At 39.3% G+C, this 10679-nt stretch overlaps 2 protein-coding genes across 2 annotated transcripts; both read right to left on the bottom strand.

Annotated features, from left to right (window-relative positions):
* Window positions 1-3844: 3844 nt before the first annotated feature.
* Window positions 3845-6218, bottom strand: LOC118314227 (D-beta-hydroxybutyrate dehydrogenase, mitochondrial-like; the record flags this gene model as incomplete). Its single annotated transcript, XM_035640512.2, has 4 exons — window positions 3845-4591; window positions 5245-5378; window positions 5480-5632; window positions 6107-6218. Coding segments are annotated over 4 exons (765 nt in total), but the record flags the coding sequence as incomplete, so codon positions are not given.
* A 587-nt stretch (window positions 6219-6805) lies between these two features.
* LOC118310489 (D-beta-hydroxybutyrate dehydrogenase, mitochondrial-like) lies at window positions 6806-10253 on the bottom strand (the record flags this gene model as incomplete). Its single annotated transcript, XM_047335065.1, has 4 exons — window positions 6806-8626; window positions 9280-9413; window positions 9515-9667; window positions 10142-10253. Coding segments are annotated over 4 exons (765 nt in total), but the record flags the coding sequence as incomplete, so codon positions are not given.
* Between the last annotated feature and the right edge of the window lie 426 nt (window positions 10254-10679).

Here is a 10679-nt window from a genome sequence, read left to right as displayed (position 1 = left end):
TGCTTGATAAATGATCCAAATGGTTGAATGAATATTTAAAAAAACCAAAAAAAAAACGATTAGAGCTGATTTCAAAACAAGATGATTCAATGTTCCTTTGTGGCACTTTATTAAACTGAGTGTGACTCAAACTGAATGAATGTGAGTGGTGAAACCTGAAGGCACGGCATTTAATGAAATGTAATAATGAAGAAAGTCAAGATAATGAGAGATATTAAAACCAAAGACAGTATGGAAGGAAGAGAGAGAATAAACAAAAGGAGATATAGCCCCTTAATGTGTAAGTATTATGGCCCAGACTAGCTAATATCATTGCATTAAAGTAGCTGCCAGTCCAGGGGCAACAGTTTTATATTACAAAAGATAGAATATTATAATATTTATACATTTCAATTCGAAATCCTGCAGTCTTTATCCGAGGCAGCAGTCTCGGGGGACACCCCAGAACAATGACAAATGCAAGGAAGACTATTTGTGACAACAAAATTTAAATCTAGGAATTTTGGTGAACTGACTGTTGGAACTGCATTAAAGGCAATTCATATTCTTTCCAGCTGGGTGCAGCAGTATCAAGCGCTTCTCAAATGATGGCATCACTCTCTTTTTTTTTCTTCTTTTTTTTTTAACCTGTCCTGCCCCGCATCCTGGTATACAGTTTGAGGACCTGAATAGCTTGTTGTGCCAAACAGATTTTACTTTAACAAGAGAGTTTTAATATACTCCCTTGTCTGTTTTATTATTTATTTAGTTATGTTATGATGTGTCACCGGGCCGGACAGAGGGACAGAAATGGGGATGGGGGCCCAAACAGACACCACAGACAAGGGACCATACCTGCAAGAGAAAACAGAAAACAACAGAGGAGAACAACGTTGCAGGAACCTGCAACGAAACCTGCAAGAGAGCGGGGAGGGGGACTTGGGGCGGAGAAAGACAAACAAATAAAGACAAAGAGACAGCCAGCCGAACAACAGCAATAAACAGTTGATACAACTAAACTAAAACAACTGAGGGAAAATGAAAAGGAGGAGCAGTCGGGCAAAATAAATAAACAATACCGCACAGCCATGAGAACTAGAATAGATTTTTAAAAATAACTTAATGAAAAGCATAAAGAGTAATTCTACCTGTTGATAACCATGGACAACTAAAATTTGTTTGTGTGTGTGTCTATGAGTGTGTCTGTGTGTATGTGTGTGTGTCTATGAGTGTGTCTGTGTGTATGTGTGTGTGTCTATGAGTGTGTCTGTGTGTATGTGTGTGTCTATGTGTGGGTGACTGTAATGTTGCTACCACCCCCAAGGGATGGTTGCAACATTTGTGCATTTATTGTTTATTATTTTTATATTTTGAAAGTTTGCCCTTTAATTAAAGTTGTATTCTAGCTGGATGACAAAAGTGAGTATTCTGTTTGACTTTGAGTTTATGCTTCACGCTCAGATGCCTCAAACAGTACACTGTGTGGCATTATTCAGCATTGTGCACCAAAATGAGGTCGTTGAGTTATGTGATTTGAAAAGAAGGCAGTCAGAGAAGAAGGTCGTCCATGCTTTAATCTCTTTAAAGATCAACTATTGCTGCGCTTAATCTAATTAAGTCTTTCATTCTCATCAGACTTCAGCCAATATATGGCACCATACTGCTCTTTTCCCCCACCTTGATAATTTACCCTCACAATTAGGACTAAGTCATTCACAAAGAATATCAGCGAGAGTTCCTCCAGGTGAAACACTGACGTCAGAAGCCTCACTAACACCCACTTAAGATCTCGGTAGAAATTGATTAACATTAAGGGAACTTGTTGGGGGCAGTCTTCCTGGACTTCATAGCATCCTTATCGCAGTACAGTTACGCTGGAAAAACTTTGTAATGGCTTGAATCATATCTTCAGTTGCAGCCTACATATATATGCACTCTGAAATATTTCATTCAATTCTCAATGTATTGTATATGTGCCTATCAAATTAACATAAAAATATAATAGAAAGAAATGACAAAATAAAATGGCACTCAGTATATCACATATCTCCGCAATTAAAATTCCCCTTGAATTGTATCAAGCCACACAGATTGCACACATGGATAGCGGTCTCCTTAATATGCCAGAAGTTTTACAAAGATCCATGAAAATCTGTGAGGAAGTGATAAAAAAATAATTCCTGGATCAGTGCCGAAATGTATTCTGTTCTTTAATGGCCCGTCCTTCCACCAAGTTTTTTGGAAATTCTTCTATATTTCGACAACAAACATCCAAATCAATAAATCAACCAACAAATGGTCTGGGGGGCGAAAAAAATATCCTCTTAATCAAACCTAATAACCAATTTGTGAAAGAGGCTTTTTGCACAAATTGTCCTTTGTTGTCAAAAGCTTTACCAGCTAATTTTAATACATTGCCCACAATTTATTCAAACATAAAATAGGATATTCATAATAACATGGTGTCTGAACAGAGATACCATTGTATGACTGGGTTTATAGACATGTTACTGATTTAGAAACATTACCAAGTCACAATCAAACCCACAATCTGCCAGAGAGGAAGGGGTGGAAAGTTCTGAAATTACATGTACAGTATGCACAAACAAAACTCGACCGAATGAATGATCGGATTAAGGAGTGGATTGAAACTCAAAAACATAACACAAAACTTTAAATCTTCCAGATGCTCTTTCTTTTTTGTTTACCTAAAAACAGTAACACGCTGCTTGCTGTCTCTACTCCAGAAAACCCTGGCCTGTCAGCTGCCCGACTTTCAAGACTGTGCAATGAAAGTAGAATAAATAAGCTAATATTTTGCTCAAAAACACAAGGTCACATGCACAAATCGATCGGCAATGCCGCTGTGGAAGTCCCTGTTTGTGAGGATTACCACTGAGGAATACCAATGCAAAACCACCGTGTCCTTACAACTTGAGCATCAGAAAAGCGATACCCGGTACTTCAATTTCAATATTAAAGCTGCACAGAACAGTGACCTAGCCAGACGAATTCTGAGAGCTCATTTTAATTCCCTCTGCCGGAGAAACGGTCTGGATCCTCTCTGTTGGAAAGTAGCTTTCCCCGGTTGCGTGTCCGTCAGCCCATATGGGATAATGAGCATTAATCCCTATGGGCTGCAACAGTGCATTAATGGTTTACTTGGTGGAATAGTATATTGGCTGGTGGGATCAAAAGAACAATCAAGTCTGTGTATGAAATAAATGTTTCAATTTCAATATGTTTTATCCATAACATCATAAACAAGAGACTTAGATTTTGGTTGTTATATCCTGATCTTTTCCTTTTTATGGGGAGCAGGACAGGAGAGAGGAGAAGAGAACGGGACTTGATTCGTTGTTGTTCTGAGAATCAGGGTCAGAAATAGTTTATTGATCTAATGAAATTATGAATTTATGTTTTTTTTTTACATTTGCTCCAACCAAGAATAGAAATGTGTATATAAAGAACCTAGAGAATTAGGAAAATATCAGACGGACAGAACAGAGTGAGCGATGCCTACACTACAGCTTCATCAGGCGACGTTGACTTTTTTTTGCATCGCAATAATGTTAATTTTAATTTATTTTATGAATTATTTTTCAATCTATATGAGCTTCAAACACGACTTTAAAGACGACTGCTTTGTTTTCATCAAGATCCGTGCATTGTTTTCAGCGAAATTTGTGAAAATAAAATGTAATTTTTAATTTCTTTTAAAGCTCTGTCGCACAATCTAAAAGAAAGTAAAAAAAAAATCCCTGCATTCACCCCTTTGTCTGGATCCAGGGCAAAAGCAAAGTTTGGTCACCAATGAACTAATAACTTTATGACTTATTTTTGACTTCACAAATCATGTGTGCTTGTGTGTGTATGGATTAAAAAAACATCATTCATGAATACATCATAAGGAAGACAGAAGAGCGATTCATAAGAAACACATTTAAACAAAGACAGTATACATCACTGATAACTGCAATTGCCCCACCCCAACACTATTCCCCCTTCAATTCAATCAAGCCACACCAAATTGCACACAGTCATAGATATAGGGCGCATAAGTATGCCTGATACTTTTCATTGAGATAAAAAAAAAAGAAAAAAAACCCTCCTGAATCGGCCCCTTTGTCCGGATACCAAGTTTCATGGAAATCGGTTTGAGTAGTTTTTCTGCAAACAACCAACCGAGAAATAAACAAACGCCCGGAGACCTAACCTCCTCGGGTGGAGGCAACTCGTGTTCTCCCTACTTAGCATATAGCAATTCTTTTCTTTTCCCGTACATGTGGCTGAGGGAAAACACAGCGTCGGTGAGGATAGTTGGCATGAACGGGAAGAGCCGGAAGAAGAAGCGGTCCAGCACGGACACCAGCAGGTATCTGAATTTGGGCTGAGGGGACGTGACCGCGTGCAGCATGGCGTCGATCACCATCGTGGTGTCCTTGAACCCCGCCTTGCACGTCAACATGAAGTACTCGCTGGCCAGCTCGAGGTAATGGCGGTTGAAGATCTGCTTGCGCTCCTCGTCCAGTTTCTCCCAGATATCCAGGCCCGACTTCATCCTCAAGATGTTGGTGGCTTGGCCAAAGTTGCCCGGCTGGATGATGCCGACCTGAGAGGGAAAAACATTACAATTTAGATATTCATTTCTTTGTATTGTCATTCATTTCATTTGTATTGTATGTGATTTTAATGCAGCGACACAAACTTAAAATAATACAATAAGTTTGAAAGAAAAAAAATAATCCCACGCCAGTCACCTTATTATATCAAACTTGGAAAGTAAAAAGTAGAAATAAATCATAATGTTGGTGTACTGTCAAAACTTTAATTAACATTGTATCTTAGAATTTGTTCTTGGTTTTGACTTGGGAACACACAAAAATAAAAATAAAACTTTTGAGATGCAAAATGAGGGGACTGTCTAAAAATAATCATGTTTTTGTTCCCGAGTCAAAAAAAGACATTAAAAGAAAATATATATATTAGAATGGTCATTGAAATTAAACATGAGAATCATGAAATTTGAATGACTATCTCAAAACGATGACCCACCATTACTAGTTAGTTAGCTTTTCAGTCTCAATGTCTCGTAATTCAAAAGTGAAAGGAGGAAAATTGTGCGATCGCAAGTCCAAATTTGGACCTTTACAGAAAATGTCACAACACGCACTCAATCGGCTAAATACTTTGTGCAGAATTTATACCTCGTGCTTCAGAGTGTCACAGGACATGCCTGTGTGTGGTTAACCAGCATCATTTTACCTTCACACCAAAACTGGCCATTTCCACTCTCAAGCAGTCCGCGAACGCCTCCAGGCCCCTCTTCGACACGCTGTAAGCCCCCATGTTCAGGCAGTTGAAGAAGGCGAAGATGCTCGACACATACACCATCCGACCTGTGGCAGTCGGGAAAACGCACGACTTTAATCATCCATCTCTTTCAACATCATCAGCACAAAAGGAGTGTGGGGCCACAGTGACTTTAGAGCTACCTTACCTTCAGCGGCACGAACCAAAGGCAGAAACGCGATGGACGTCCGGATGCTGCCAAACAGGTTGACGTCGATCATGTTGCGGAAATCTTCAAAAGTGCTCCACTCGATCTCGGCCCAGTCCGTGATCCCAGCGTTGTTTACAACTGCCCACAGACCTGGCGGAGTCGTAAAAGCCACAGGTTATTCCTCAGAATGAGATGGTGGGAAAAATTATGAATGCAAGAAAATAAATTAATGACAGCGCTTCTCTTTTACTCGTACGCATTAAGTCTAAATTTGGAGTTACTCAATATCTTTCTATTGAAAAATGAAGACCTTTCACTTCAATGTTTTAGCCCATTTACACCAGGGAAAGAAAACATGTACAAATAATGAAAAATAACATGAGATTGCATTTCATATTGTCATTCTATGCCGTGTCAAGTAAGTTGAAATTATCATTAAAAGTCAAAATCATTGACTTCCACCTGTACTTTAAAATTAACAACTGAACATTTTGACACATTTACAGAATCCTTTTTCCACCGGTGAAATAAGCAAATCAGAGGCAGAATAGAACCGATCCGGATTTTGACCTCAAAACGTATGAGTTATGAGAATGAGAGTCAAGAAATGACCTGGACTCTCACCTTTCTCTGGCAGGTTCTCCTGGACCGTCCTCTTCGCCTGCTGCACGTCTTCCTCGCTGGTGACGTCCAGCTTGAGGATTTGGATAGCGGTCTCCTTAATATGCCAGAAGTTTTACAAAGATCCATGAAAATCTGTGAGGAAGTGATAAAAAAATAATTCCTGGATCAGTGCCGAAATGTATTCTGTTCTTTAATGGCCCGTCCTTCCACCAAGTTTTTTGGAAATTCGTTCTATATTTCGACAACAAACATCCAAATCAATAAATCAACCAACAAATGGTCTGGGGGGCGAAAAAAATATCCTCTTAATCAAACCTAATAACCAATTTGTGAAAGAGGCTTTTTGCACAAATTGTCCTTTGTTGTCAAAAGCTTCACCAGCAAATTTTAACGCATTGCCCACAATTTATTCAAAACATAAAATAGGATATTCATAATAACATGGTGTCTGAACAGAGATACCATTGTATGACTGGGTTTGTAGACATGTTACTGATTTAGAAACATTACCAAGTCACAATCAAACCCACAATCTGCCAGAGAGAAAGGGGTGGAAAGTTCTGAAATTACATGTACAGTATGCACAAACAAAACTCGACCGAATGAATGATCGGATTAAGGAGTGGATTGAAACTCAAAAACATAACACAAAACTTTAAATCTTCCAGATGCTCTTTCTTTTTTGTTTACCTAAAAACAGTAACACGCTGCTTGCTGTCTCTACTCCAGAAAACCCTGGCCTGTCAGCTGCCCGACTTTCAAGACTGTGCAATGAAAGTAGAATAAATAAGCTAATATTTTGCTCAAAAACACAAGGTCACATGCACAAATCGATCGGCAATGCCGCTGTGGAAGTCCCTGTTTGTGAGGATTACCACTGAGGAATACCAATGCAAAACCACCGTGTCCTTACAACTTGAGCATCAGAAAAGCGATACCCGGTACTGCAATTTCAATATTAAAGCTGCACAGCACAGTGACCTAGCCAGACGAATTCTGAGAGCTCATTTTAATTCCCTCTGCCGGAGAAACGGTCTGGATCCTCTCTGTTGGAAAGTAGCTTTCCCCGGTTGCGTGTCCGTCAGCCCATATGGGATAATGAGCATTAATATCCCTATGGGCTACAACAGTGCATTAATGGTTTACTTGGTGGAATAGTATATTGGCTGGTGGGATCAAAAGAACAATCAAGTCTGTGTATGAAATAAATGTTTCAATTTCAATATGTTTTATCCATAACATCATAAACAAGAGACTTTGGGGAGCAGGACAGGAGAAAGGAGAAGAGAACGGGATTTGATTCGATGTTGTTCTGAGAATCAGGGTCAGAAATAGTTTATTGATCTAATGAAATTATGAATTTATGTTTTTTTTACATTTGCTCCAACCAAGAATAGAAATATGTATATAAAGAACGTAGAGAATTAGGAAAATATCAGACGGACAGAACAGAGTGAACGATGCCTACACTACAGCTTCATCAGGCGACGTTGACTTTTTTTTGCATCGCAATAATGTTAATTTTAATTTATTTATGAATTATTTTTCAATCTATATGAGCTTCAAACACGACTGCTTTGTTTCCATCAAAATCCGTGCATTGTTTTCAGCAAAAATTCTTTTAAAGCTCTGTCGCACAATGTAAAAGAAAGTGACAAAAAAATCCCTGCATTCACCCCTTTGTCTGGATCCAGAGCAAAAGCAAAGTTTGGTCACCAATGAACTAATAACTTTATGACTTAATTTTGCCTTCACAAATCATGTGTGCTTGTGTGTGTGTATGGATTAAAAAAAAAACCATGCATGAATACATCATAAGGAAGACAGAAGAGCGATTCATAAGAAACACATTTAAACAAAGACAGTATACATCACTGATAACTGCAATTGCCCCACCCCAACACTATTCCCCCTTCAATTCAATCAAGCCACACCAAATTGCACACAGTCATAGATATAGGGCGCATAAGTATGCCTGATACTTTTCATTGAGATAAAAAAAAAAGAAAAAAAACCCTCCTGAATCGGCCCCTTTGTCCGGATACCAAGTTTCATGGAAATCGGTTTGAGTAGTTTTTCTGCAAACAACCAACCGAGAAATAAACAAACGCCCGGAGACCTAACCTCCTCGGATGGAGGCAACTCGTGTTCTCCCTACTTAGCATATAGCAATTCTTTTCTTTTCCCGTACATGTGGCTGAGGGAAAACACAGCGTCGGTGAGGATAGTGGGCATGAACGGGAAGAGCCGGAAGAAGAAGCGGTCCAGCACGGACACCAGCAGGTATCTGAATTTGGGCTGAGGGGACGTGACCGCGTGCAGCATGGCGTCGATCACCATCGTGGTGTCCTTGAACCCCGCCTTGCACGTCAACATGAAGTACTCGCTGGCCAGCTCGAGGTAATGGCGGTTGAAGATCTGCTTGCGCTCCTCGTCCAGTTTCTCCCAGATATCCAGGCCCGACTTCATCCTCAAGATGTTGGTGGCTTGGCCAAAGTTGCCCGGCTGGATGATGCCGACCTGAGAGGGAAAAACATTACAATTTAGATATTCATTTCTTTGTATTGTCATTCATTTCATTTGTATTGTATGTGATTTTAATGCAGCGACACAAACTTAAAATAATACAATAAGTTTGAAAGAAAAAAAATAATCCCACGCCAGTCACCTTATTATATCAAACTTGGAAAGTAAAAAGTAGAAATAAATCATAATGTTGGTGTACTGTCAAAACTTTAATTAACATTGTATCTTAGAATTTGTTCTTGGTTTTGACTTGGGAACACACAAAAATAAAAATAAAACTTTTGAGATGCAAAATGAGGGGACTGTCTAAAAATAATCATGTTTTTGTTCCCGAGTCAAAAAAAGACATTAAAAGAAAATATATATATTAGAATGGTCATTGAAATTAAACATGAGAATCATGAAATTTGAATGACTATCTCAAAACGATGACCCACCATTACTAGTTAGTTAGCTTTTCAGTCTCAATGTCTCGTAATTCAAAAGTGAAAGGAGGAAAATTGTGCGATCGCAAGTCCAAATTTGGACCTTTACAGAAAATGTCACAACACGCACTCAATCGGCTAAATACTTTGTGCAGAATTTATACCTCGTGCTTCAGAGTGTCACAGGACATGCCTGTGTGTGGTTAACCAGCATCATTTTACCTTCACACCAAAACTGGCCATTTCCACTCTCAAGCAGTCCGCGAACGCCTCCAGGCCCCTCTTCGACACGCTGTAAGCCCCCATGTTCAGGCAGTTGAAGAAGGCGAAGATGCTCGACACATACACCATCCGACCTGTGGCAGTCGGGAAAACGCACGACTTTAATCATCCATCTCTTTCAACATCATCAGCACAAAAGGAGTGTGGGGCCACAGTGACTTTAGAGCTACCTTACCTTCAGCGGCACGAACCAAAGGCAGAAACGCGATGGACGTCCGGATGCTGCCAAACAGGTTGACGTCGATCATGTTGCGGAAATCTTCAAAAGTGCTCCACTCGATCTCGGCCCAGTCCGTGATCCCAGCGTTGTTTACAACTGCCCACAGACCTGGCGGAGTCGTAAAAGCCACAGGTTATTCCTCAGAATGAGATGGTGGGAAAAATTATGAATGCAAGAAAATAAATTAATGACAGCGCTTCTCTTTTACTCGTACGCATTAAGTCTAAATTTGGAGTTACTCAATATCTTTCTATTGAAAAATGAAGACCTTTCACTTCAATGTTTTAGCCCATTTACACCAGGGAAAGAAAACATGTACAAATAATGAAAAATAACATGAGATTGCATTTCATATTGTCATTCTATGCCGTGTCAAGTAAGTTGAAATTATCATTAAAAGTCAAAATCATTGACTTCCACCTGTACTTTAAAATTAACAACTGAACATTTTGACACATTTACAGAATCCTTTTTCCACCGGTGAAATAAGCAAATCAGAGGCAGAATAGAACCGATCCGGATTTTGACCTCAAAACGTATGAGTTATGAGAATGAGAGTCAAGAAATGACCTGGACTCTCACCTTTCTCTGGCAGGTTCTCCTGGACCGTCCTCTTCGCCTGCTGCACGTCTTCCTCGCTGGTGACGTCCAGCTTGAGGATTTGGATAGCGGTCTCCTTAATATGCCAGAAGTTTTACAAAGATCCATGAAAATCTGTGAGGAAGTGATAAAAAAATAATTCCTGGATCAGTGCCGAAATGTATTCTGTTCTTTAATGGCCCGTCCTTCCACCAAGTTTTTTGGAAATTCGTTCTATATTTCGACAACAAACATCCAAATCAATAAATCAACCAACAAATGGTCTGGGGGGCGAAAAAAATATCCTCTTAATCAAACCTAATAACCAATTTGTGAAAGAGGCTTTTTGCACAAATTGTCCTTTGTTGTCAAAAGCTTCACCAGCAAATTTTAACGCATTGCCCACAATTTATTCAAAACATAAAATAGGATATTCATAATAACATGGTGTCTGTCTGAAATAAATGTTTCAATTTCAATATGTTTTATCCATAACATCATAAACAAGAGACTTTGGGGAGCAGGACAGGAGAAAGGAGAA

Source organism: Scophthalmus maximus, chromosome 1 (genome assembly GCF_022379125.1).
Source record: "Scophthalmus maximus strain ysfricsl-2021 chromosome 1, ASM2237912v1, whole genome shotgun sequence".
Taxonomy (NCBI): domain Eukaryota; kingdom Metazoa; phylum Chordata; class Actinopteri; order Pleuronectiformes; family Scophthalmidae; genus Scophthalmus; species Scophthalmus maximus.
Note: the sequence above shows the minus strand (reverse complement) of the source record. Positions and strands in the feature narration are given on the sequence as shown.